This window comes from Eptesicus fuscus, chromosome 21, assembly GCF_027574615.1.
Source record: "Eptesicus fuscus isolate TK198812 chromosome 21, DD_ASM_mEF_20220401, whole genome shotgun sequence".
In the NCBI taxonomy this organism is placed as follows: Eukaryota; Metazoa; Chordata; class Mammalia; order Chiroptera; family Vespertilionidae; genus Eptesicus; species Eptesicus fuscus.
In genome coordinates, this window is record NC_072493.1 from 41,728,418 (window position 1) to 41,755,848 (window position 27,431).

Here is a 27,431-nt window from a genome sequence, read left to right on the forward strand (position 1 = left end):
TGGTTGTGACTGTGTGTCACTGCGATAGTGTGTGTGTTGGGACAAATGGACTGTGGTTTATGAGGGTGTCACTGTGATCACGTTTGTAACTGATAGTGTGTGCTCTCGGGACTAAAGTCATCGAGACTGCCTGTGTGTGTCATTGTGAGGGTGGGTCTGGGCAGTGCCGTGTGACCTGGGACTGTATTTGTGTCCCTGCGATTTGGGGGTGTCTGTGTGATGCTGTGTGTCTGTGTTCCTGGGACCGTGTGTATGTCACTCTGGGTGTCACTGTGATTGCATGGGGGGGGACGATGCTGCGTGTCTGGGACCGTGTGTGTGTGTGTGTGTGTGTGTGTGTGTGTGTGTGTGTGTGTGAGAGCGTGCGGCGGTGCCGGGGGAAGGTGCGCGTCTCCAGGCCTCCAGCCTGAGAACAGCGGCGCTGCGCTCTGATTGGCTGCGGCCTCGCCAGTGAGGAGCCGGCGAATCCTGCGGTAACTTGGTAACTCGGGGCTCGGCCGCCGCGCGGGGCTGGGGCGGGGGGCTGGGCGCGAGAGGGGCCCGCCCCCCATCTCCCGCAGGGCCCACCCCTGTGGGCGACCCCAACCCCGGACGCCCCTCCTTGGCTCCCCCTCTTCTCACTGCTCCCCAACCTTGACTCTGTCCCCTTGACTCCATCTCGGCCACCTCTGCCTCTGCTTCCCCATCTCGGCCACTGGGCTAGGTCTCTCTGTCTCTTCATGGATGTCTCTCCCTGTCTCTGTGTCCCTGGCCCTCTCTCCACCTTTGTTTCTGCCTGCCGCCTCCCCTCTTGGTCTCTCCCTTGTCTCTGCCTCCACCATCTCTGTCTCTCCTCGCCTCCCCCAACTTTCTCTTCATGTCTCTGCCTCTCTCCATCTCTGTCCCTCCATCTACTTTCCCAGGCTGTCTCTCCTCTCTGTGTGTGTCACCCCTTCTTCTGCCTCAGTTTCCCCATCTCTGTCTCTTCTTTGTCTCTCCCGCTTCTGGTCTTTGTCTCTCCCTCCCTGCCTCTCTCCCCCATTTCCTCTCTCTCTCTCTCACTCCCACAGCCATGCCCAGAATTCACTTTTCGTTCTGTGGAGACAGCCAGGGGGCTCCCTCCCACCCCCCTCTATTTCATCCTGGCCCCTTCCCGCGGGCCCGGCTCCTGGCAGCAGGCCCCACGCAGGGCAGACTTCGGAAAGGACTTCCCGCCTTGGTTCAGCACCCGGGCTTTATCACCTGGGCCAGGCGGAGGCCGGGCGGCCCCGTGGCTTCCGGAGGCGCCCGGGCGGGATGAGCTCACTGCGAGTTGGCTAGGATTTCATCAGCTTCCTCTGCCGGAGTTACCCCTGCTCCGCGCTTAGCCCGCTCCGACCGCGAGGGCGAATCCGCCGGGCGCCTGCTGCCCCCTAGTGGCACAAGGCGGAAGCGCAGGCGCCAAGAAAAAAGCCCACCGTTGCTCCTCAGGGCCGGCTCAGAAATGCTGCAAGTCTGAACCCATTTAATCTTCACCACAATCCCATGAGGTAGAGGCTGCTTTAAGTCCTGCTGACAATGGGGAAACTGAGGCCAGAGAATTGAGGTCTGCCTCCTAAGGTCACATAGCAGGGGAATGGAGCCTCTGGGTTTCCAAGCGGAAAGATGGGGATGTTTGTAACCAACAAGATGCCAGTGGTCATTCATTCATTCATTCATTCATTCATTCAAAGACTTACCAGGGCGTCCTCTGTGCCAGGCACTGTTGTGGGTACTGGGGATACAGCAGTGAACAAAACAGACGGAATCCCTGTCCTCATGGGGCTAATACTCTGGTCTGGGGAAGACAGACCATGAAAGATACAAGCAACAATACAAAGTGAGTCGAAGTAGAAAAAGGAAGCAGGGAAGGGGGCTGGAGAGTGTTGAGGGTGGTCTTATTCACTAGGATGTCCAAGGAAGGTCTTCCTGAGAAAGTGACGGTTGAGTCAAGGTCCAAAGGAGATGAGGGAGCAAAGAGCGCCCCAGACAAAGCGAAGGGCAGGTGCAAAGGTCCTGAGGCCAGAGCAGGCACGTCCAGGACAGTGAGGACCTAGTGAGCAGCTGGAAGAGCTGGGATTAAGGGAAGGGAGAAGGTGTGGGAGAGGAGGTCCGAGAAGGGGGTTAGATCACGGTGAAGACTAACTTTTACCCTGAGTGAAGCGGGAGTCACAGGAAGGTTCTGAGCAGCGAAAGGACGTGAACTAATTTAGTTCTAAAACGCGCCCCCTGGCGGCCAAAGTGGAAAACAGACTGTGAGTAGAGGGCAGGGAGCCCAATTAGGGAGGAGAGGTCGGATTGGAGGTGGAGTTGATGGGATTAGTTGAGGCATTGGGTGTGTCTGTGGGCGGGGGTGGGGGTGGGGCAAGAAGAGTTTGAGGAGCTCCCAGGTTTGACCTAAGCAGCCGGAAGGATGAAGAGGTAATAATAACGATAACGGCAGCTCACATTCTGTGCACCTACTGTGTGTCTGACTTCGTTCAATCCTTTTGACTATCCTGAGAAGCAGGAGATTGGGGTAGGAGATGTGGTAGCATTCTGGATTTTTTTTTTAAAGGCACGCTTTATTTTATTTTATTATTTCAGAGAGGAAGGGAGAGGGAGAGAGAGAGATGGAAACATCAACCCTGCATGCCCCACATTGGGGAGTAAGCCCGAAATCCAGGCATGTGCCCTGACCGGGAACCGAACTATAACCTCCTGGTTCATAGGTCAACGCTCAACCATTGAGCTTCACTGGTCGGGCAGGATTCTGGATTTATTTAGGTTTATTTATTATTTATTTAAGTTTATTTATTTTTATTTGCTCAGTAGCTATTTGTGGAGTCAGTGGATAATGGCAATAATAGTAAACAAATGTAGTGTGTGTCTGGCACTGCTCTCAGCATTTCACCTACCATCACTCAGCACTTCACTTGATGCTTATGCTGCCTCCTCCAGGCAGCACCCCCTGATTGCCTCCCTGTCTACCCCTCTCCCCCATAGGAGGTTATCTTGTCCTTACCTCGGACTGCGCAGCTTGCCTCAGAATAGGTGCTGCCCTTTGCCTCCTATCAGGCCTGGCTGGGCCTGCCTCAGTCTCCCTTCCCATCTTACAGCTGGTGAATGGCACCATCCTATTCCCTTTCTCCCCCTGGGACACTCCCATATTCACCTAGCTCACCCCTGCGTTTCACTCTGGTCTTTGCTCAAATGTCACCTCCTCTGAGAAGCCTTCCCGGATTATCTCAGTCCCCTCACCCTGCCTTATTTTGCTCCACAGCACTCCTATTACATATTCATTTGTTTAGCTGTTTATTGTCTGCCTCCTCTTGGAGAAAGTAGCTCCATAGCGGCAGGGACGTGCCTCCAGCACAGCTCTACATTCGAAGCCCCATTTCACACATCTAAAAACTAGAACGAGGCCCGGTACAAAACAAAGCAGGTTTTATGTTTCAAGAACTATTTGTTGAATTGAATGCCTGTCCCACCACTAAAGCGGCCGGGAGTGTGCCATGCCGCCCTCTGGTGGTGAATGGAAAACTTGAACCGGGAAAATCAGCCTGTTTGGCTACCAAATTTCTACCAGATCTTCATGTAGCCTGATAACTATAAACTAATTCTAGATTTTAAAAAAATGGATATATTTATACAGATATATGGTCCTGGCCGGTGTTACTAAGTTAAAGCCCTGGTCCATGCACCGAAGGGTCGAGGGCACATGCGGGAGGCAACCGGTCATGTATCTCTCTCACATTGATGTTTCTCTCGCTCTCCTCCCTCTCTCCCTTTCACTTCCTCTGAAAAGCATGGAAAAAATATCCTCATGTGAGGATTAACAAAAACGAAAAAAGAAAGGAAAAAATATGTTTTTATTGATTTTAGAGAGAGAGGAAGGGAGAGATAGAAACATGGATGAGAGAGAAACATCCACATCGATTGGCTGCCTCCTGCACCCCTGCTGAGGATCGAGCCTGAAACCCCGGGCATGAGCCCTGACTGGGAATCGAACCGTGACCTCCTGGTTCATAGGTCGATGCTCGACCTTTAAGCCACGCCGGCCGGGCCTAATCTCTTCTTACAGTGGACTAGAGGCCCGATGCGTGAAATTCATGCAAGAGTAGGCCTTCGCAGCTGCAGCTGCCTGGATCCCTCCCTCGCAGCCCCAGCTTCATCTCGGAAGGACGTCTGGTCTAATTAGCATATCATGCTTTTATTAATATAGATGAGGGCCCACCCTAATAAGCTCATTTCCACTTAATTCCTCTGTAAAAGGCTTGAGTCCAAAGAAGGTCACATTCAGAGGTATGGGGGTGTCAGAGATAGCTAGAGCACTGCACGGCACTGCCGCTCTGAGCTGCTCTGAGTCCATAGGTTCTTCTGAAGTCTCCTCGATGATGCTAAGTGTCAGGGCAGATTCTTTCTCGAGCCCTGCCCACCAGACTAACTGTTGGGTCCCAGCCCCTCTGCCTAGGGCTGGACCTTCTTGGATGCCAGGTCTTTGACCGAGAAGCCATGAGGAGTTGTGGGTGTCTAAGAATGAGTGTTTATTGTAGGAACCAGTGGCCACACACCATTAGACAAAACAGCTCTTCACAGCCAAGTCCATTCAGGCAGCAGCACACCGGCTGGTACACACATACCTTTCCTACATGGTGGCCTTCATCTCTGTACCCACAGCTATTAACCGAGCAGCCGCACGCTGCCTCCAGACCTAGACCTTTCCATAGCAATTGTAGCCGAGCTCTCCCTTCGAGCAACAGCCTCAGTAGCTTCTCCAGCCTCTGGCTCAGCAGCTTCTCCCGTCCCCCGTGCCCCGCACACTGGCTGGTCTCTAGCCTCACATAGCAACTGCCTCTGAGCTTCTCTCTCAGCAGCAGCTCTCAGCTCCGCCTGAGCTCTCTAGCCTTAGTCACATACTTTTAATACGACTTACACGAACGAGGCTAGTTGCCAACAGTGACATCAATCATTTGGCGTCAGCACGGCACGCGTGCGCAGAGTACCATAATTGTGGTCCTTGCGCCAGCTTATGCTACCTCAGCCTTGAACATTTTTAAAAAATATATTTTTATTGATTTCAGAGAGGAAGGGAAAGGGACATAGAGAGAAACATCAATGATGAGAGAGAATCTTTGATTGGCTGCCTCCTGCACGTCCCCTGCTGGGGATCGAGCCTGCAACCCGGGCATGTGCCCTTGACCGGAATCAAACCCAGGACCTTCCAGTCCGCAGGCCAATGCTCTATCCACTGAGCCAAACCGGCTAGGGCCAGCCTTGAACATTTGATGAAGATTCCCATGTTCAGAGTGGTCTTGGCTGTCCGGCATACTATCAACAAGGTCTCTACACTCTAATTAGCCTTGACTATCTGGGGACTCTGGCGTGGTTCCCACAGGGGGTTAGGACTTTAACATAAAATTTTTTTTTTGCAGGGACACAAATCAGCCCATAAGAGGGGCTATTGTGTGAAAGCTGCTGTGAACATTCTGGCATGTGACATGCCTTTTGGTGAACCCGTGCATGCATTTCCGTTGGCCAGAGCCCTCAGAGTGGACTGGCTGGCTCACAGAGTACATGTGTGTGAACTGGAGTAGACCTTGCCAAACAGTTCTCCAAGTGGCTGGAGCATTTTACGCCCCGCCCCCAAATGGATGAGCGTTCTGGCTGCTCCAAATCCTCATCAGCTCTTGACAGTGCCAGTCTCTTGAATTGGAGTCATTCTGTGGTTGGTAAACAGAATATTGCTTGCCTGGTTTTAATACAGCCTGAATTTCCCATGGATGCAATGACTTAAAAAAAATAATTTTATTGGTTTCAAGGAGGAAGGGAGAGGGAGAGAGAGAAACATCCATGATGAGAGAGTCATGGATCAGCTGCCTCCTGCATGCCCCATACTGGGGATCGAGCCTGCAACCTGGGCATGTGCCCTGACCAGGAATCGAACCCTGACCTCCTGGTTCATAGTTCGACGCTCAACTACTGAGCCATGCCGGGTGGGCACTTTATATATATACTAGAGGCCCGGTGCATGAAATTTGTGCATGGGGGGGTCCCCTCACCCCAGCCTGGACCCTCTCCAATCCGGGACCACTTGGGGGATGTCTGACTGCCGGTTTCAGCCTGATCCCAGGGATTAGGCCGAAACCGGCAGTCGGACATCCCTCTCACAATCCGGGACCGCTGGCTCCTAACCGCTCACCTGCCTGCCAGCCTGATCATCCCTAACTTCCCCCCCTACCGGCCTGGTCACCCCCAACTGACCCCCCCCACTGGCCTGGTTGCCCCTTAGTGCCCCTCCTTCCAGCCTGGTTGCCCCCAAATGCCCCTCCACTGGCCTGGTCACCCCCAACTTCCCCCCTCTGCTGGCTTGGTCGCCCCTAACTGTCCCCCCTGCCTGCCTGGTTGCTCCCAACTACCCCCCCTGCCAGCCTGGTCGCCCCCAACTGCCCCCCCTGCCGGCCTGGTTGCCCCATGCAGCCTGCTGGTCAGTTGTTTGGTCGCCCCTTGCTAACCCCCTGCCAGCCTGGTCGCCCTATGCAGCCTGCTGTTCGGTTGTTACTGTGAGGGCATCATGACCAATTTGCATATTACCCTTTTATTAGTATATAATATATATATTAGAGAGAGGAAGGGAGAGAGAGAAAGGGAGAAACATCGATTTGTTGTTCCACTTCTTTATGCATTCATTGGTTAATTCTTGTATGTGTCCTGACAAGTGATCGTACCTACAACCTTGGCGTATTGGGGTGACTCTCTAACTAACTGAGCTACCCGGCTAGGGCCACAACTACTTTCTAGGAAATACTGTTCTATGTTTTGTTCAGAAATCAACCAGGGGTTATTCACCATTCTTGATAATCGCGTCCCCACTGCAACCCCACTTCCGGTATCAAAGTCACATCAAAGAGTTTCACTGCAGCATCTCTATCAAACTGCTGTTCCAGCTGCTGCATTCTCTCTCTCTCTCTCTCTCTCTCTCTCTCTCTCTCTCTCACACACACACACACACACACACACACACACACACACGCACACAGCCCTTTCTCAACATCTCAAATATAACAAAAGGGATTGACACTATTCCATTGGCGATTTTTCTAATTCTCTTATACTTAAATACATTCATTATAAGTAGGTGAAAGCATTTGACCATTTATGTTTTCCAGCGTAGTTGTACTAATGCATTTTTAGGTTTTGCTTTATTATAAATTACTTCATTTCTATTTTATGTTAGGTTATTATATTGATTTTCTAAAATGATGTATGCCAGTAGGACATACTATCTATGCATTTCATTTCAGGACGGAAAAGTTATGGAGATGGCATTTGCCATAAAGAGTGTTTGGGAAACCCGCTGGTCTGATGGGCTGGGGAGATGGTGAAGGCTCTGTGAGAATCGGCTGCTTTGCTTGTTCAGCTTGTGTTGAGGACTACTCTGTGCATGGCCCTGTCTGCACAGTGCTGGGGACGCAGTGGTGACAGAGACAACCCCAGCCCTGCCCCTACAGGGCCGGGAGTCTGGGGAGAAACAGACCCGTTCCGGGACAGTGAGGCCCCTGAATGGGCTGGGCTGGGCTGGGCTGAAGGAATCTGGGGGGAGTAGGACAGCCCAGAGGGCACCTGCCCCAGCCTGGGTCAGGGAGGGCTTCCTGGAAGAGGTGACATCTGAGCTGAGTCCGGAGGATGAGGAGGACTTAACTCGGGGAAAAGGCTTGGAAGGGTGTTCCAAGCAGGAGGAACAGCCTATGCCAAGGCCCAGACAAGAGGGAAATGTGTTGTGTTCAAGGAACCAAACACTTGTTATGGAGCTAGAGGAGGGTTTCTCACCTCGGCTCTGTCGTGCCTGGGCGGCCTCTTCTGTCTGCAGTGGCCTCCGTACAGTGAGGCAGACCAAGTATAAGCTCTGGCCCCTCACTCCCATGACTCTGCCCATACCCTTGGAGGTGACCTTGAACTCTTACTTTTTGTTGTTGTTAATCATCACCCGAGGACATTTTTTCCCATTGATTTTTATTTTTTTAATTGATTTCAGAGAGGAAGGGAGAAGGAGTGATAGAAACATCAATGATGAGAGAGAATCTTCGATCTGCTGCCTTCTGCACACCCCCACTGGGGATCAAGCCTGCCAACCTAGGACATGTGCCCTGATGGGGAATCGAACTGTGACCCTCTGGTTCATAATCGATGCTCAACCACTGAGCCACACCGGCCGGATTCCATTGATTTTTAGAGTGGGAGGGGGAGAGAGAGAGAGACAGAGAGAAGAGACAATTGGATTGGTTGCTTTTAGCAGGGGCTGGGATTGAATCTGCAACCCAGGTACATGCTCTTGACTGGGAATTGAACCCACAACCCTTTGTTGCCTAGAGCAACACTCTAACCACTGAGCGGAACCAGCTAGGGCTAAGTCTTGCATTCTTTTATTCGTTTTCAAGAGGGCTTCCTACTTGTGTAAACCTCAGGCCCTACACAACCTGGGTCCACCTCTGTTCATTTTTGAGAGTAAATTCATCTTTGATCCAGCAATTTGTCTTTTCAGAAGTCATAAATGGTCTCCATTTATTGAGAACTTATAATATTTCGGGCCTTGTGCCAAACACTTTATATATATTAATTGATTGATCCACTGAATTCGGCACAACAAACCTGGGAGGGAGGTGTCACAAACTCTATTTTACTGATGAAAACACTGAAATCCAGAGAATTTTCCTATATCCCTCAAGGTCACACAGTTAGTAAATGACAGAGCCAGGATTCAAACCCATGCCTTCTGGCTTCAGAGTCCAGTCTTATCATATCATTATGAGTTCTTTTCTTTTTTAAATTATGCTTTTACTGATTTCAGAGAGGAATGGAGAGATAGAAACATCAGTGATGAGAGAGAATCATTGATGGGTTGCCTCCTGCAGGCCCCCTACTGGGGACCCAGCCCACAATCCAGGCATGTGCTCTGACGGGGAATCGAACCCTGACCTCCTGGTTCATAGGTCGATGCTCAACCACTGAGCCATGCCGGCTGGGCATGAGTCCTTTTTGAGCGAAGTTGCAGATGTGTGCTTCTAGTTCAATGCAGCATTGCGGGCAATCTCCCCAAACTGGAAACTACTCAAAGGTCCACGAGACCAGGTGGGGCAAATTATGGCCCATCTACAGGATGGAATATTACCCAGCAGTTTAAAAGGTTTAACCACCCCTTGTTCAGTTAAAGATACAGAATTTCAATGCAGTGTGTCTACTTTCTGTTTTATTATGAAGGCAAGAAAATAGTAGTAATAAAGATTTACCCACTCAACCAATATTTGTTGAGAGCCTGCGATGTACAAGGCACTGGGGCAGAACCCGGTAAAACAGAGGAGGTCGTACAGAAGACAGACTGTTGACAAAATAAGTAAGAGATACAGTAGTTTAGAGGATGAACAGTAAACGGAGAAATACAGTTGGAAGAGGAAAAGGGATGGGAGGCACTGCAATGTTTAAATGGGTGGTTTCAAGGAACGCCCCTATGAGGAGGTGACATTTGAATAAAGAGTTGGAAGGCTGTACACAGTAGCCACATAAAGGGCAAGGGACTACCAGGGACTTGCAATGTTTTAAACCACAAAATAAAATGACTGGCAACCTCAGGGAATCTGGTCTGCCCACTTATAACTGTCATCACCTCCTGTAAGGGTGCTCCATAGCATTCACCATCGCTTCTAATAGCTGGATCCTGCCTAAGTGTTGGTGAGTGCATAACCCCCCGGAGTCTGTAGCCAAATCCAGCTGATCCTCTTCTGAGCGTCTTCCAGTTCACTCGCCACAGGTCCTCTGCACAGGTGGTGGGTCTTCTGCCTGCATAGCCACCCCCTCACCCTCAGGCCTCTCCTCCGCCCCTCTTACAAGACCGCTGCCACATTTCTGTTGGTTATTTCACGTTTTCTTGTGCCTTCCCTCATGAGGGTAGGGATGGAGTCTACCCCTTGCATTCATCCCTCTGGCCCCCCTTTACTTCCCCGGCACAAGCCGGGCAGGTCAGGCCTCCGGGAGTCATGGACCAGTGCCGGGCACGCACCTACTTATTGGAACCAGGAAGTAAGGGAGCATGTAAAGGCCAGAGAGAGGAGATGGTGTCTGCTTCCTTCCAAGAGGGTAGTCCAGGCAGAAGGAAGTTGGACAAACTTGCAGAACACCCTTGCGGATCAGCGCCACCCATTCCCGCGTCCACGCGTGGGGGGCGCGGCGCCTTTAAGGATCCCGGAAACGGGCCGCAGGACCGGAAGTGACCCTCTTTATTTCCCCTCTTCACGTGGTGCAGGCGGGAAGTGACGCGCGGGGCCCCGGGAGCTGCGGACGCGGAGGCCGACGGAGCGGGAGTCGCGGACGCCGCGGGGTCTCCGGGACAGGTGACCGGGCGAGGGGGCCGGGAGCGCGCCCGGAGAGGGCGTGGCCTGACGCCCCACGTGGAGTCAGTAAGCGCGGGCAGGGGGAGCGAGCAGCCCGCGGGGGCGGGATCGGAGTACTCTGCGGGGGGCGGGGACTGGACGCCCACATGGGAAGCGAGTGGGGCGCTGGCGGGGCGGGACGTTGGCGAGTGGGCAGGGCCCCGGCGTGGACGGGCAGCGGGGGGTGAGGCCGAAAAGTTATGCCCGCGCTGGGGGGGGCGGGGCCCAAATGTAGCCCGGAGAGCTCGGGGGCGGGGCCGGGGCGCTGGCTGGGAGCCGCTGGGGGCGGGGCCAGAAAGTTTTGCCCGATCTGGGAGTGGGTCCGGATCCTTGGCGGGGAAGTCAGGGGCGGGTCTAGGGGCTGACGTGAAGGCGAGGGCGGGATCAAAAAGTTGCCGGGGGATTGAGGGGCGGGGCCAGGGTCCAGGCCGGGGAACGCTGAGGTGGAGCCAGAAAGTTTTGCTGGAGTTCGGGGGGCAAGTTCCGAGCTTTGGCGGGGAAGCCGGCAGCCCCGTGGCTGGGGGTGCCGGGGGTGGGGCCAAATATTGACCCGACCTGGAAGGGGCGGGAGCCAGGGGGCGTGACGAGAAGGTCGGTTGGTTAAGCCGGAGGCGTGGCCAGCGAGAGCTGGCGAGCCGGGGGCGGCGCCGGCGTAATAACGCGAGAAGGAGGGGGCGGTTCCCAGCTGTTGCTTGGGGACCGGGGGGCGGGGCCAGAAGGTCGGTGGGGGAAGTCGGAAGCCGGGCCAGATCAATGACACGAAGCGTGGGCGGGGCCAGAAAGTTTGCCCCGGCGGGGGGGCGGGGCCCTAGCGTTCCCGACGGGGTTGGAGCTGGCGCTCTTTCCCGTTCAGCCACGGGCGGGTCGGGAAAATTCCGCGTCCGGACAGGGCGAGTATTCACTAGGAAGGTCGGGCCAGGCGCAGGGAGCCTCGCCAGTGGGTACCGGGCCTGTTTTCGGGATCTTTGCAGGGAGGCAGCTGCCTTATTTTCCCGATGGTGGGAACGCGGCTGGGACAACCCTGAGGGAGGTGTGGGTTTAGGATGTTCTCCGAGGGTCGGGGCAGTCTGAGGGAGTGGGGTTCGAGCTTTTTTAGAGTGTGGAGTTATGGGATGTTTCTGAAACTTTCCTGGGAAAGAAGTGAATTTAGAATCTGCCGAAACCGGTTTGGCTCAGTGGATAGAGCATCGGCCTGCGGACTCAAGGGTCCCAGGTTCGATTCCGGTCAAGGGCATGTACCTTGGTTGCGGGCACATCCCCAGTAGGGGGTGTGCAGGAGGCAGCTGATCGATGTTTCTAGCTCTCTATCCCTCTCTCTTCCTCTCTGTAAAAAATCAATAAAATATATTTAATAGAATCTTCACTGGGATGTGAGCGGCATCACAATGGGCGCAGGGAGGTGGGCCTAGAACTTCCTTGTACAGGTTTGGGGGGGAGGATGTAGCTAAAGCTCTCCTGAGATGGAGGCCCGGTTAAAACTCTCAGCACAGGGTGTGGAGGCTGGACTGGGGAACTTCGTTTGGAGGGAAGCAGTGTTAGCTGGTTTCTTAATGCTGTGGAGTGGGGCCAGAACTTTCCTGAGGTGGGTGTGACTCTAGTGTTTACAGGGAAAAGGTGGGTCCAAATGTCCACAGGGGGCGGAGCTTAACATTTTCCCGGGAAGGGGCGGGCTGGTATTTCAAGAAGAGCACTGGAGAGTGAGGGGCTAGAATTCTTTTGGGATGCAGGTGTGTGTGTGTGTGTGTGTGTGTACGTACGTATTATGATGGGAGAGAGGAAGCAGGTTGGGGTGGGGGCATTGGCCTTAGTTCTTTTGTTTCTTCTGCTCTCAGGAACCCCCAGCGCTGTATCCACATTTTGCAGGAAAGGTTTGCTGGGACCCTGGCCCCACCCAGTCAGCAGAATGGTGAGATGGCAAGTTCTGAATCTGAGCTTTGCAGCAGGGGGCTTGGGAGGAGGGGGTCCAGGTGCCAGACGCAGAACTTGGTTTTTCTTACTGTCTCTCAACTGCCTCCCTGTCTCAGTCAGCCACGCTGGATCTGAAATCGAAGGAGGAGAAGGATGCTGAATTGGACAAGAGGATCGAGGCTCTTCGACGGAAGAATGAGGCCCTCATCCGGCGCTACCAGGTGCCCTAGCCCTGCCCTGGGAGACCCCATCCCCTCTCCTCCCTGCAGTGAGTTTCCCTCACCTCTCCTTTTCTTAAAACCTTGTCATGGTTTCCCTTCACTCTCAGGATAAAAGCCAAAGGCCTTAGCCTGGCATTCCTTCCTCCATGCCATCATTCCATTGCTCATTCACAAATATTCACCGAGGTCTTTGCTGTCCCAGGCCCTGTGCTGAGTGGTGCTGGGGAAACAGCGTGACTGAGACAGCCCGGGGTCTGCCCTTCCAGGGGCGACAGTCCAGTGGGGGCAGAGAACTGTCTTCAGTCAGTGTGTCCCAGAGTAGGCAGGCTGGGATCTTTGGGGGTCTTTGGGAGCCCAGCCTGCAGGATATGATGGAGGGCTTCCTGGAGGAGGGGATTCTGAGACCTGAAGGGTGAGTAGACATGAGCCATTTGAAAAGTAGAGTAGAGCATGTTTCAAGCAGAGGAAACAGTTTGTGTAAAAACTTGGAGCTTAAAATTAGAGGGTCAGTGGGGAATATTGACCTGGAGAGGTCAGCAGGGGCCAGACTGAGAGTTTGGACTTCTTCTTGAGGGCACAGGGGAGCCATGAAGGGCTTTTGAGAGGAGGGGGGCCAGGTCAGAATAGCTTTTTAGGAAGATCCCGTCTGGCTGCTGTGTGTGGTGGGGGATGGGAGAAGGTGGTGGGGGATGGGAGAAGGTGATGCCGGAGACCAGAGGCCAGGGAAGAAGCTGAGGCAGGGACCTCGGGGAGAGAGGAGGTGCTTGGCTTGGGACAGTGACTGATGGACAGTGGTGTGAAGGGGAGGGGAGTGGGGAGAGTCCAGGACAAGGTCCAGGTCCCTGCCAAAGGTGACAGTAGGTGGTGGGGCTGTCCCAGAGATGGGGCCTGGGAGGAGGATGTGGTTTCATTTATTCATTCTTCATTCATTCATTAAAAAAAAAAGCGTATTGAGTTTCTGTTGTGTGCCAGGCAGTGTTCTAGGCCCCGGGATACATTAGCAACAAAACAGACAGACGTCCCTGCCCTCAGGCAGATTCTGTTGTAGGGGGAGACAGACAACAGGCAAAATAGACAAAATGCCAGGGATGAAGAGGAACGGGCGGGAGAATGGCAGGGGAGCTGGTCTCTATAAGCTGGTCAGGGAAGGCCTCCCTAAGAAGGGGAACATTTGAGCGGAGACCCGAAGGAGGTGAGGGCCTGAAGGATCTCTGGGGGAAGTGTTTTCGGCCGAATAAACAGCAGGTGCAAAGGCCCCGAAACAGGTCTAAGCCTGCTATGTTCTAGGAGCAGTGAGGAGGCCAGAATGAGTGAGGGTGGGAGATGAGGCGGGGTGGTGAGCAGGGCAGACCTTAGGCTGTGAGGGAGCCTGCCAGCATACGGAGTCCATCAGAGACAGACAGACAGACAGACAGTGCCAGTAGGAGACGAAAGAGACAGGAGAGGGAAGGCAGGTGGACAAGCATACACTCAAGGGCCAACAAAAGGAAAACGGGGAGAGAGGGAGAGGACACACACGCACTGGACAGGAGGGGGGAGGGCAAGAGCAGCGTGGAGCTCTTCCTCCCCTGGAAACAGTCTCCCCCAGAGACCCTCCGGTCCCTCACCTCCTCAGGCTCCACTCAGATGTTGCCCTTACGCAGAGAGGGGCACCACCGGAGGGCTCTGAGCAGTTGGCTGCAGTTTGGGGGAAGATGCTGAGGTCACCAGCGTTCTTGCCTGGAGCTCAGGAGAGAGGCCTGGGCTGCGGCCAGACTCGGGAGAAACGCAGGGGGCTTTGGGAGTTCAGCCATGCACTCACCCCACACTCACCTCTGATGTTTGCTCCTAGGAGATCGAGGAGGATCGGAAAAAAGCTGAACTGGAGGGCGTAGCCGTGACAGCTCCCCGGAAAGGCCGCTCGCTGGAGAAGGAGAATGTGGCAGTTGACGTGGTGAGCCCCACGCTGCGGTGGGGACAACAGAGGACAGGGAGGGGGGAGAGCTGAGACCCGAGATCAGGTTAACTGCCCCAGATCTGTGGGTGGCCTTCACCCTGGCAGCTGCCCTGGGCCATCCTGCTCTCCTTGCTCCAGTGACTGGAATTTTCCTTTCTCCCCCTCCCAGGAAAAGAACCAGGGTCCTTTCCGGAGGGCTCCTGGGACCCCTCGGCCCCCGGGGACGAGCAGGGGAGGAGGCCGGACTCCCCCCCAGCAGGGAGGCCGGGCAGGCATGGGCCGGGCCTCCCGCAACTGGGAAGACAGTCCTGGGGAGCAGCCTCGAGGAGGAGCTGGCAGCCGCGGCCGGAGGGGCCGGGGCAGAGGGTCCCCTCATCTCTCTGGAGCTGGAGATACCTCAGCTGCCGACCGCAAATCCAAGGTAGGAGCTGGGAAGGGGCTCCATTGTTTCTCTCTATTCCTACTCTTAGATGGACCGTTCGCCTGTTTGTCCATCTTTCTGTGCGCCTCTCTCTCTTTTAGCTCCTCCATCCGGCTTTCTCTCTCCCCTCTTGACCAGTGCCTGTGTGTACTCGCCCTGCCTCTGTTTTCCTTCTTCTTTTTTTTTTCCTGTCAGGTGTGTGCTCGCCCATCTGCCTTCCTTCGCCTGTCTCTTTCTTCTCTTACTGGCTCTGTCTGTCTGTCTCTGATAAACTCTGTGTGCCTGGCAGGCTCTGTCCAGTACATGTGCTTCCTCTCTTTCTCCTCTAGATTTGTTTGTGGGGAACAGTGACATTCTTATTGTAACTCCTGCCACTGCCCTGACACTCAGGTTAGCGGGGTGGGAGGCTGTCTGGCATAGTGGCTCAGAACCCGCCATGGACTTGGGGTCATCTTAGTTCTATTTGTTCCCTGTCCTGGGGCAGCTCACTCCCCTCTGGGTTCTTGCTCTTAACTGGGAAGAACATCTGGTGTAAAGGTTATCATAAACATTTATGACATCAGGCACTGAAACCCTCAGTAAGTGCTCGATGAACATGACCTATGGGTGTTTATTATTTGTATGAGAGGCCTGGTGCACGAAATTTGTGCATGGGTAGGGTCCCTAGGCCTAGCCAGCGATCAGGGCCGATCCGGGCCTTCTGGCTGTTGGCCGGGGCCTCCCTTCCCCAGCTGCTGGCCTGGGCCTTCCTTCATTCCGCGCCACCCCCAGGTGGTCAGCTACGTGATAGTGAGTGATTGAACTCCCAGTCGAACTCCCAAGGGGACACTTTGCATGTTAGCCTTTTATATATATATATATGCTAAGCTGCTGTAACAAAAAGACCCCACTTAAGTCAGGTGTAAGTTTATTTATCTCTTATATGCTGAGCCCTGGGAATAAAAATGTCAACTCCAGCAGCGTAGCCATGTGCTTGTATAAAATTTTGTTACCATGGAGGAAGGGGAGAATGGATTGTGGGGGGGTCACCAAGCCATCTGCCAAGTTATTGCCGTTATTTCTATGGCGACCATGGTGTCTCAAGGTCCCCAACCTCTCCCCCAGGTTCAGTGTTTTGCTAGAAAGATTCCTGACTGAAATATATTACAGTGAAAGAATTCAAAGCAAAATCAGCAAAAGGGAAAGGCACGTGGGCTGAAATCTGGAGGAAACCAGCTTGCCCAGTGGGGTCATACAGGTTACACTCAATTCCTCAAGCATTGCCCTGGCCGGTGTGGCTCAGGTTGAGCATCATCCCATGCACTGAAAGGTTGCTGGTTTGATTCCAGTCAAGTCACATGCCTGGGTTTCAGGCTTAGTCCCTAGGAGGCGGTGTGCAAGAGGCAGCCAATCAGTGTTCCTCTCTCACATCACTGTTTCTCTCACTCCCTCAACTCAGTAAAAAAATATTTTTAAAAAGTCCTCAGGCATTGAGGATCACCTACCAGGGACTCTAATAGAAACCAAGTGCCCAGGGTTTTTTGTTTTTTAAAAAATATATATTTTTTTAATTGATTTCAGAGAGGAAGGGAGAGAGATAGAGAAGTAAAAAGATCAATGATGAGAGAGAATCATTGATTGGCTGCCTCCTGCACGTCCCCTACTGGGGGGATAAAGCCCACAACCTGGGCATGTGCCCTTGGCCAGAATCGAACCTGGGACCCTTTAGTCCACAGGCCGACGCTCTAGCCACTGAGCCAAACCGGCTAGGGCCAGGGTTTCTATTGGGGGCTAGCCATGTAGGTCCCCTCTGCTTGGTATGTATCCAGATTCCTGACCCCAATATGGCGTTCAGCATACACCATATTGATGGCACAAACCGAGACCCAGCGAGTCCTCCTTATTAATGAAGGTTGACAGGGAACACGCTGGAGCCAAATTCCCCAGCCTAGGGCTGGCCTTTAAAGCAGACCTGTCCAGAGGAGACACTCAGAGCTGTCATTTTAACTCTTTAAGCACAAGGAGTTGAGTGGTTCTTCCTGACACCCGGTGTCTCTGTAAACCCCCCCCCCCCCAGGAGTGGGAGGAGCGGCGCAAGCAGAATATCGAGAAGATGAACGAAGAGATGGAGAAGATTGCGGAGTATGAGCGCAACCAGCGGGTCAGTGCCAGGGTGTCCCCGGTGTGAGGCCCGGCTGCCAGGCCTGGGTGAACCTGCCAACCCCGATCCCTGTGCCTGCAGGAAGGCGTGCTGGAGCCCAACCCGGTGCGGAACTTCCTGGACGACCCCCGGCGGCGCAGCGGGCCCCTGGAGGAGCCTGAGCGGGACCGCCGGGAGGGCAGCCGCAGGCACGGGCGCAACTGGGGGGGCTCGGACTTTGAGCGCGTGCGCTGCGGCCTCGAGCAGGAGCGGCAGGTGGGTGCTGGCAGCGGGGGCACGCTGGGCCAGGCCCCGTTCTGCAGCCAGAATCTCACCTCAGCAAACGTCCTGGGTGTGTGCTGAGCGGCAGGCACAGCAGGGAGCCAGACAGCAGGGAGGCAGCAGGGAGAGGCAGCGACTGGCTGGCTCTCACCCCAATGACCTGGTTCTGTGCCAGGACCACACTGCTTTCTTTCTCATTCCTAATGTTAGTGATGTTTGCTGCCCATCTGAGTGCCAGGCGCTGTCCTAGGTGCTGCAGCCAAGGGTCAGCAAGGCAAAGCCCGTGTCCTGAAGAAGTTGATTCTGGTGGGAGCTAAATGAATGGACATATAGGGTGTCTCCTCACAAAACCGTATACACACTTTGAATGACTATGAAGTTAGTGTTTGTTAACATACAGTTCATTTTCCAAATTTAAAAGAATCTACAGAAATGAATAATATTTTTTGTCAATGCCTGTTTTCAAACTGGTGACCATTCTGGTCCAGGCACTGCTGATAACTCGAAGCAGCAGAGTCGCAAACATAAAGAATAATTTTGCTCAGTACTTATGCGCCCTCAGTTTGTCAACTGTTGCTGGAGTTGTACTGTAAACTTTATCTTTCATGTATCCTCATAAAGAAGTCTAGTGGATACATTGTCTTTGTTCAAAGCTTAGTCTGGCTTCACCCATTATTTCAAATCAGGTAAACCTGGAAAGGAGTGAAAATTAAGTGAGTTATCAGCTGCTAAAATGTGTACACACCCTTGGAATAATTATAAAGGCAATGTTTGTACTGCAACTGCATTTTCAAGCTTCCAGTAGCATTTTGGGATGAATTTCCTTTGCTTAAAGCTTAGTCTGGCTGGAAAGAAAAAACCCTCCATTGAGCTATCAGCTGTGAAAGTGTGCATACATGTTTTTGGGACATCCTGTGGCATGAGATGCAGGTAATGCAAATGTCATGAAGAAGAATCCAGCAGGGTGAGGGGACAGATCTGGGATGGTCTCTCTGAGGAGGTGTCACTGTAGCAGACCTGGTTCTAACCTCTGCCCTGTCCCCTCCTGTGTGACCTTGAGCAGGGGGCTCTACCTCTGAGCTTGGAGGACCTGGGGTAGAGGGGTGGGTGGCAGAACAGGGCCCTGACTGCTGTCTGCTGTGGGCAGGGCCGCCGGACCGGCCTGGGCGGTGCCAGTGACATGACACTTTCCATGACGGGCCGGGAGCGGTCAGAGTACCTGCGCTGGAAGCAGGAGAGGGAGAAGATCGACCAGGAGCGGCTGCAGAGACACCGCAAGCCCACCGGCCAGTGGCGGCGGGAGTGGGATGCTGAGAAGACCGATGGGATGTGAGTCTCGTCCCTGCCTGCCCCTGTTTGGCTCCTTGACCTGGGCTCAGTGGTTGGGCGTTGGAACTCCTTTGACTGGCTCTGGTTTCTCACCCTGTGTCAGTTAGTGATCGCTGTGGCAAGGCTGTGTAACCACCAGCTCTCGGGCATGTAAAGGCACTCCTTTCTCCTGTGTTCAGGGGTCAGCTGGGTTCAGCTGATCCAGGCTGACGGTCAGCTGTGGGTTCGACAGGGCGTGGCTTCTTGAAGCTGGTTGAACTCAGTTCCGCTCCATGTGTGTTCATTCTGGGGGTCAGGCTGAGGGGAGCAGAACATGACTGGCAGATGTGCAAGAGGGAGAGTGGATAAACCTCCCCATTTTATTAGCCAACAGACCCAGCATCTCGGGAACTTAAACTGCTCACTCCAGTGGCGGGAACTGCCCTCACTCCATGGCTGAAGGCGTGGATGTAAACTCTCACACGGGGGGCAGGAAGAATGGCTAACAGTGATTGGACCTTTGCATCCTCCCTTCATCCCTCTAATTTGTATCCCCCCACCCAAACCCCTTATCCCAGTGGCATCATCATCCTCAGGTCTGACTTTGTCCCCTTCCGGGTCCAGGAAGAATCCAATTAGACAGACTTAAAGCGAAGGCATCTTTGCATCATTGGCAGGAGGACCTACTCCCATATCAGAGCTGGTGAGGCTTCTGAGAGAGCTGACGAGTCTTAAGACCAGCAGTGGTTTTTACCCGTCCTCTGTCCTTTGCTGCGTTGGGAGATTTCACACCTAGAAGTTTTTTTGTTTGTTTTCAATACTCACTTGAGTGTATGTGTTTTTAATTGATTTTAGAGAGAGAGGAAGGAAAAGAGAGAAACATCGATCGGTTGCCTTGACTGGGGATCCAAACCGCACCTTTTTAAAAAAATATGTTTTTAGCCCTAACCGGTTTGGTTCAGTGGATAGAGCATCGGCCTGTGGACTGAAGGGTCCCAGGTTCGATTCCAGTCAAGGGCACATGCCCAGGGTTGCGGGTTCGATCTCCAGTAGGGGGTGTGCAGGAGGCAGCTGATCAGTGATGCTTTCTTATCATTGATGTTTCTATCTCTTTTCCTCTCCCTCTCTGAAATAAATAGAAATATTTCAAAAAATGTTTTTACAAATACGTTTTTATTGATTTTTAGGGCGATAGGAAGGGAGAGGGATAGAGAGATAGAAACATTGATGAGAGAGAAACATCATTGATCAGCTGCCTCCTGCACACCCCCTACTGGGGATCAAGCCAGCAACCCGGCTGGGAATTGAACTGGTGACCTCTTGGTTAATGGGCCAATGCTCAACCACTGAGCCACACCAGCCAGGCCACACCTCGAAGTTTTATTGTTGATGCTGGCTTGAGAAAAAAGGGGACCTTATCTGTGGGCCTGGTGGTCAGAGCATTTATTTTTTTGGATTGGGTGCTAAGGTTGTGCAGGCACGAGAAGTAGTATTTTGTACAGGTATTGTCTCTGATCTTTCTAAGTGTAGGCAGCTGGACTTTGGGGAGGTGTTCTCAGGGGTTAAGATTGAGGAAGTAATTATTTTTCTCTTATGTCCCCAGAGCAGCCTGCCACAAGTCTCATTAACTTGTGTGAGTTGACTTTGTTAGCAGATGTTTTTTGAGTCCCTCCTATGTGTCATGGAAGGTTCTAGGTGATGGGGATTCAACAGGGAATAAAACGCTTCTGGCCTCCTGGAACTTAGAGTCCTGTGAGGAAGATGGGTCATGAGTAGATCTAAAGTTAGGTCGAGAAGAATAATTGAGCAGAGTGCACAGAGGAATGGAGGCTGTTGTTTTAGATTAGATAATATGATTACTTTAGATGGGGGTTTAGGGAGGCCTCTGAGCTGAGGTTTGAAGGTGAGGGAACAGGTCACTGAAAGATCTGGAGGAGCCCTGGCTGGGTAGTTCAGTGGGTTAGAGCGTTATCCTGATACGCCAAGATTGTGGGTTTAATCTCAGGTCAGGGCCGGTCAGGGCACATACAAGAATCAACCAGCCCGGCCAGTGTTGCTCAGTGGTTGAGTATTGACCTATGAACCAGGAGGCCACCAGTCAATTTCGGTCAGGGCACATTCCCAGGTTGTGGGCTCAGTCCCCAGTGGGGGATGGGCAGGAGGCAGCCAATCAATGATTCTTTATCATCATTGATGTTTCTATCTCTCTCCCTCTCCCTCTCCCTCTCCCTCTCCCTCTCCGAAATCAATAAAGAAAATTAACAAAACAAAACAAAACAAAAAAGAGTCAATCAATGAGCCTGGCTGATGTGGTTCACTTGGGCGTTGTACTGAGCCCGGGTTGCTCTCAGTGTTTCTCTCTAAAAATCAATTTTAAAAAAAGAAAAAAGGCCCTACCCAGTTTGGCTCAGCGGATAGAGCGTCGGCCTGCGGACTGAAGGGTCCCAGGTTCGATTCCAGTCAAGGGCACATGCCCGGGTTGTGGGCTTGATCCCCAGTGGGGTCGTGCAGGAGGCAGCCAATCAATGACTCTCTCTCATCATTGATGTTTCTGTCTCTCTCTCCCTCTTCCTTCCTCTCTGAAATCAATAAAAGTATATTAAAGATAAAGAAAAAAGGATCAACCCATGAATAGGTAGAACAGCAGATCAATATTTCTCTCAAAAAAACAACAACACACACACACACACACACACACACACACACACAAACACACACACGACCTGGAGAAGAGTGTCCTGGAGCAGCAGGCGAAGGCCTGAGGCAGGAGCTCCACATGGTAGGAGAGCCTGCTTAGCTGGGCAGGTGACACACAGTAACAGGAAATGAGACCAGCAGGAAGCTAGGGATCCTGTACTTTCCTAATTTTTGTTCTAGGGGGTCAAATACTGAATGTTTTCTTTCTGTATTTGTCATACGACGCCAAATTTGCCTCTTGTCCGTCACCTGATCCTGTCCCCCTCTTAATCAGTAACATCCCTCTGGTTGACCATGTCTCCTGCTATGACCTTCATTTCTGACCCTGGCCCCCAGCTCCCTCTTGGTTTGTTTTTGTTTTGTGAATCCTCACCTGGAGGACATTTTCTCCACTGATATTTAGAGAGAGAGGGAGGGAGGGAGGTGGGGGGCAGAGACACACACACATCCATTGGTTGCCTCCTGCATGTGCCCTGACCAGTGCCTGGGATTGAACCTGCAACCCAGGTACTTGCCCTTGACCAGGAATCGAACCCATGACCCTTTGGTGCTCAGGCCAACACATTAACTACTGAGCACAGCGGCCATGGCCCATCTCTCCCTCTTATCTCTTCCCACCCCTCTTGCTTCCACTGTTCCCCAGCTTCCTGCTCACCCCTTTTCTCTTTCCCCAGGTTCAAGGATGGCCCAGCCGCTGCCCTCGAACCATCTCACCGATATGGTGAGTGGGTGTCCCTGGGTGGGGTGAGGCAGCTGGCTGGGCCAGGTGTGGGGGTGGGGAGGTTTGTGCTGTGTCCCCCACCCCCAACAACTGCTGGGTTCTGTTGCAGATGACCAGGCCTGGGCCCGGCCTCCCAAGCCCCCCACTTTCAGGGAGTTCCTGTCCCAGCACAAAGCTGAGGTCAGCCGCCGGAAGAGGAGGAGCAGCCGACCCCAGGCCAAGGCAGTCGCCCGTGCCTACAGGTGGGCCCCCCTTCCCTGGGCATGTGCACACTCCCGGGGGGCTGGGGGGGCCCTCCCCCTGTCGTTCTCTGACTTGTTTGTTTGTGGTGGGTGTGTCCCTCAGGGCGCTTGTCTCTCTGTGGGTCAGGCCCTTCGTTGGGAGAGGTTGGGGCCTGTCTCTCCACTTGTCGCTCATCTGTCCCCTCCTCCTCTTCCGCCCATCTCCGCTTCTGCCACCTGGTCCTCCCTCTATTGTCTGTCCCTGACACCTGAAGACACACCCGCCATTTCCTCCTGAGTGTTCCAACACGCCAGGCCTCCTCTGGAAATCCTGCAACCCCTCTCCCCCCAAGTTGAATTTTGAACCTCTCCTCTGGGGAGGAGCGGGAGGTGGGAGCCCCTTCCTCCTGTGCCCCGCAGGCCTCACGACCCTTTCCTCTGACCTTCCAGTGACCACGATGACCGCTGGGAGACGAAGGAGGCAGAGTCCCCAGCCCCCGAGGCCTCACAACCCCCTCCCCCCGAGGAGACGCCCACACAGGTAAGGCAGACTGTCATTCCTGGGAAGGAGGTGTAGGGGTGCTCAGGGCCCCCACCCTCTCTTTGACTTGCCTTGTGTTCCTCACAGCTGCCCGAGACCCCAGCCCCTGCTCACCGGCCTCCTGAGGACCAGGGGGAGGAGGACCAGGGGGAGGAAGACGAAGAGGAGGAGGACGAAGGGGAGGATGAGGAATGGGAAGATGTGAGTGAGGGCGAGGAGGAGATTGAAGAGGAAGAAGAGGCTGATGACGAGGAGGAGGAGGAGGGAGAGGAGGAGGAGGAACCAGCCCAAGACCACCAACCCCAAGAATCTGAGCCCACTGGGAGCGCCGGCAGTGAGCAGGCCAACAAGGAGCCCTCCAGCCCTGAGGAGCCCCTGCCACGTCCCCAGTCCCCTGCCACACCGTCCAGCCCCTTCTCACCCCCTGGGGGCCACCAGCCTGTGTCTGACTGGGGTGAAGAGATGGAGCTGAATTCTCCCCGGACCACCCACCCGGCTGATGCCCTCTCTCCGGGTGAGGCCTGGCCTTTTGGAAATGCATGAAGCTGGCTGCTTGTGTGTGTGTTCAAAGGGTGCATGGGCGGGGGGGGGGGGGCCCTCAGGGGCTGGGCCCCGTGTGCCCCACGGCCCTGGCGACTAGGGAGGACAGTCCATGGCCATGTGTGTACTGTCCTTACTGATCTCTGAAATGCCCATCCCCAGGTACTGCCCCTGCTCTGGGTCCTGCCAGAGCGCCCTCTCTAATAAAGAGTTCACGTTCAGTGACATTCCCATTCAACTGACATTCCCAAGCTGTGTCCTTGAACCCCCTTTCCCTCGGGCCCTTCTGTCTTGGGTGCTACTTGGACAGGGAGGGGCTTGACCGGGCCTCCTCCTCCTCCAGGAGGTGACCAGCCAGCCCCTGCCTCCTTGGAGAGCGGGCCCAGCCTCCCAGGAATCCAGAAAGCTGAAGAGGAGGGGTCCGAGGCAGCTCCAGGTGGGGGAGCCGTGGGCCCTGGAGGTGGCTGCTTCCTTCCTCTTCCTCTGGGGCTGAGGGGAGGAGGGCTTGGTGGGGTGTGATGGAGTGGAGTATGTGGGGTAGCAGCTGGACCTGGGGGTGAAGTGAGAAGGTCAGGGGCGGAGCTAAGGGAAGGATTCCTGGGGCCCAGTTACTAGGAACCCAGTGGAGGGGCCTGGGGATGAGCAGGCAGAGCCATGATGGGATTAGGATTTAGAGGTGAGTGAGCCTCAGGGGGTTGGAAAATAAAGGGGTGGGGCTAAGGCAGGATTAGAAATTTGAATAGATTAAAAAAAGAGTGGGGAGGGCAGTCTAATGGATTTAACTGTGAGCTGGATTAGATAGAGAAATGGGGACCCTATTAGAATGTTGGGTCCGATGGCGTAGGAGGGAGACTGAACTCCGTTTCTCCACCTCCATTCTGTGGAAGCCGGGTTGTGAAGCAGGCACCTCCCCCCAGGACTGGGATTAGGGGGATTAGGGTTTGGGGGCCGAGCCGGGGAAGGTCTGGTTAGAACTCAGGAGGCGGGCAAGGACGAGCAGGCGCAGTAGGGCAGTCACGTTAAGCCCATGAGGTGGGTGGGCTGGGGTCTGAGAGGACAGAGTTTAGGGTGGTGGGTGAGGCCAGGTGTCCTAGCGCTTTGTTAGCCAAGTGACCGTGATGTCGTTACTGTATTCCAGTATTTTCTCCATTGTAAAGAGGGTTCTGCTGCGAGGATTAGTCTGAGGCCCCTAAACCACTTAGAACGGGGGTGTCTGTAGCCAAGCTCCATCGAGATGAGGGGCAGGGCCAGGCGGGTTGTCTTGGGACTGTTCCCCTCCGCTGACCGCCCCTTTTCTCCCCAGAGGGAGGCCCCGAGGGCCAGGAGACTGCGGAGATCACCGACTTCCAGAGGGTGCGTTTCTGCAAGGTGGTGGCGGCCGCCCCACCACCGGGGGCCGCCCGCTGACCGCGCCGCCGACTCTGCACTAACTTCCCGCAGCCTCGCTCCTCTGTCTTTTGCTTCTGCCACACTCCAGCCAGGAGAGGGTTAAATGTCAGGGGGGAGGAGCCTGAGACAGCGACCGGCGTGGGGCCAGGGCATTAGTCCAGTTTCACAAATGGGGGGACGCCGGGGACCCGGATGGCTGAGACGTCTCCGAGTGACCCACCTGTGGAGGTCTCGGCGGGCAGGTGCTAGTCTCCGGGACGAGTTTCCCGCCGCCAGGAGATGACATCTGAGGCATGGCTGCTAGCGGTGACTCATCAAGGACTTGAACTACTGAGCCACCGGTTGTCTATTAAACGCAGCGCTTTCGCTAACCTTTGCACTGTGTTTCTGGCGGGGGCGGGCTGGGTTGCTGTGCTTGGCAGGCTTTTCTGTGGCGGAAGAGGCGGGAGGAAGGGTCTTTCTTTCTCCACCCCCTGATACCTCTTCCCTCCACCCCTCCCACAGGCCTCCCCGAATTCCTGAAGACGCTGCTGGGTGGGCACTGAAGCTTCCTGCCTTGATGGGGTGGGCGGCAGGAGGGGTTGGTCTGGCTGTCCTGGCTGTGCTCTCCTCCCTGGGGCCACTCTGGACCCCTGGCTTAGGGAGAGGGAGAAATTGCAGGTGGTGGGGGAGGAGCTGGGGGAGGGGCGTGACTGGGGCGTGGGGTTGAGCTGCAACTTGGGACTCAAAGTATGGAGATTGGGCTTTGTGGGGCCTGATTAGGGTTTCTGGGAGGGCCAGAATCCTGGTGGGCGGAGTGAGAACGGGAACGCAATAGGATATGAGGGGGCCTCCAGAGCCGGTTTAGGTGGGAGTTCCTAACGCTGGTGTGGGGCGCAGCCACCTAGGGGAGGTAGTGGTTAGAATTCGGTGCTGGAACGAGTGGAGTGCGGGGAAGAAAAGCGATGGAGCCTGGACTAGAGAGAGGGGAAGCCAGGGGCAGAAGAGGACAGAATCGAATGCTGGAGTATAGTCTGATTCAGAGGAAATTAAGCTGGAACTGGGGCTTGCGAGGCCTGAGCCTGGCAAGGGGGCGGGGCTCGGAGGCGAGGCTAGATGCCAGGAAGAAGCCTGAGTCCCTTAAAGGGGAGAGGGTTAAGGCGCGGGGAGGAGCTAAGCGCTGAGCGGCCTCGCGTTTAAGAGGCATGGGTAGCCCTGGCTGATGTGGCTCAGTTGGGCGTCCTCCCGGGCACCACTGCTCGTCAGGGCACCTGCCGGGGTTGGACTCTATCCCCCAGCAGAGGGCGTGCAGGAGGCAGCCAATCGTATTTCATTCTCACAGATGTTTCTCCCTCTCCTCTAAAAGTCAATAAAGATAAACTAGGGGAGTTTTCCTAAAAAAATAAGAGCCGTGGGTATGACCCCGAAGCCTGGCAGGAGTCGGCTGGGCTAGACCTGTATTTGGAAAAAAAACAGGTATTACGATTCTGGGGCGGGGCCAGAGGCCAGTGGGGGCGGGGCTAGGATGCCGTGGTTGAGACTTAGCTTGATAATGGTTGGCCGGAGGCTGAGGGGGGCGGGTCTAGAAGGCGGAGGAGGCCGTTCTGCGAGGGGGCGTGACCATGCTGGCGGGGGCGCGGTTGGACCTGGGAGCTATAGGACGCGGAGCTGCCTCCGAGGGGGCGGGGCCTAGGGCGAGGGGGCGGGCCCTAGGGTGGGGGCGGGGCCTGTGCGGGCAGCAGCGCGGGCCCAGTGGGCTGCGGAGATGCGGGGGACGAGCTGCGTGGGCGGCGGCGGCGAGAGCCCGGGTGGCGCGGGGCTGAGCGAAGGCCCGCGCGGTCGGTGGCTGCGCCTGGCTCCCGTCTGCGCCTACTTCCTCTGCGTCTCGTTGGCCGCGGTGCTGCTCGCCGTCTACTACGGTCTCATCTGGGTTCCCACGCGGCCCCCCGCGGTCCCCGCCGGCCCGCCGCCGAGCGCGCCGTCCCCTCCATGCGCTGCCCACCCGGGCGCGCCGCCTGCCCCGGAGCCCGCCGCTGCCTCCGTCTCCTGCCTCCTGGGAGCCGCCGGCGGGCCGCGACCCCAACTCGAGCTGCCGCGCAGCCGCCGCCGTCGCCGCCACAGCGACCCCAGCCGCCACCCGCGCCATCAGATGCCCGGAGAGACACCGGAGGCCGCGGGGGGAGGGGGAGGCGAGGACCAGGGTAACCATCCCTTCCGACCCTAAGCCGGACCGCAGGCCCTCGAGAGCCCGCGCCCCACCGAGGATGCCCGTTCCTGTCTGGGCCAGGATTCCGTCTTCATTGAAATAGCCTAGTGTTTCTGGAGCTGTCATCCTGAAGAATGGGGGTGCAGGGGAGCTGGCTCCGGGCGTCCACCATCTGGCAGACCACCTCCTGTCCCTCCCTCCATAGGATTCTGAGCACAGAGCCCACAGCCCCCTCTCTGACTCTCGGTGTCTTTCCGTCCACCTGCAATAAACTCCAGGCCCACCTGTCTGGTGCTGTTTTGTCTGCTCAAGTTTGTGAGGGAAGTCTTTCCTGGCGTCTGATCTTTGTCTGTCTTGCTCGGAGGGGGCTTGGTGTGTGCTTCCCTTCCTACGGGGTCCCTTTTCTTGCACCCCCATCATGCAGTTTTGGGGGTGGGATGGGAAAAAGAGGCTTATCTGCAGCAGGGCAGTTGAAGGTCAGACAGTGGGAAGAACTTCTCAGGCTTTTGCATGCTTGGGGCAGAGGACAAGTGCCTTTGGCG

General features: G+C 54.9%; 2 protein-coding genes across 16 annotated transcripts; both read left to right on the top strand.

Annotated features, from left to right (window-relative positions):
• Positions 1-1,426: 1,426 nt before the first annotated feature.
• On the top strand, positions 1,427-25,362 carry CCDC9 (coiled-coil domain containing 9). 15 transcript variants are annotated; one of them, XM_054710878.1, is made up of 16 exons: positions 1,427-1,508; positions 10,274-10,361; positions 12,233-12,306; positions 12,425-12,529; positions 14,361-14,462; positions 14,635-14,886; positions 16,943-17,026; positions 17,108-17,281; positions 18,435-18,616; positions 21,967-22,013; positions 22,123-22,255; positions 22,685-22,775; positions 22,863-23,289; positions 23,659-23,775; positions 24,619-24,668; positions 25,209-25,362. In XM_054710878.1, exons 3-16 carry the CDS (start codon positions 12,304-12,306, stop codon positions 25,224-25,226), a joined length of 1,785 nt encoding a protein of 594 aa, XP_054566853.1. In that variant the 5' UTR covers positions 1,427-1,508; positions 10,274-10,361; positions 12,233-12,303; the 3' UTR covers positions 25,227-25,362. The 15 variants fall into 15 exon arrangements, with proteins under 15 accessions (XP_054566853.1, XP_054566854.1, XP_054566848.1 ...); XM_054710879.1 differs by having other exon boundaries at positions 23,659-23,751; XM_054710873.1 differs by lacking the exon at positions 25,209-25,362 and having other exon boundaries at positions 10,274-10,427; positions 24,619-25,075.
• A 1,047-nt stretch (positions 25,363-26,409) lies between these two features.
• INAFM1 (InaF motif containing 1) lies at positions 26,410-27,170 on the top strand. The gene has a single exon (XM_054710780.1). It carries the CDS (start codon positions 26,449-26,451, stop codon positions 26,905-26,907), a length of 459 nt encoding a protein of 152 aa, XP_054566755.1. The 5' UTR covers positions 26,410-26,448; the 3' UTR covers positions 26,908-27,170.
• Positions 27,171-27,431: the final 261 nt, after the last annotated feature.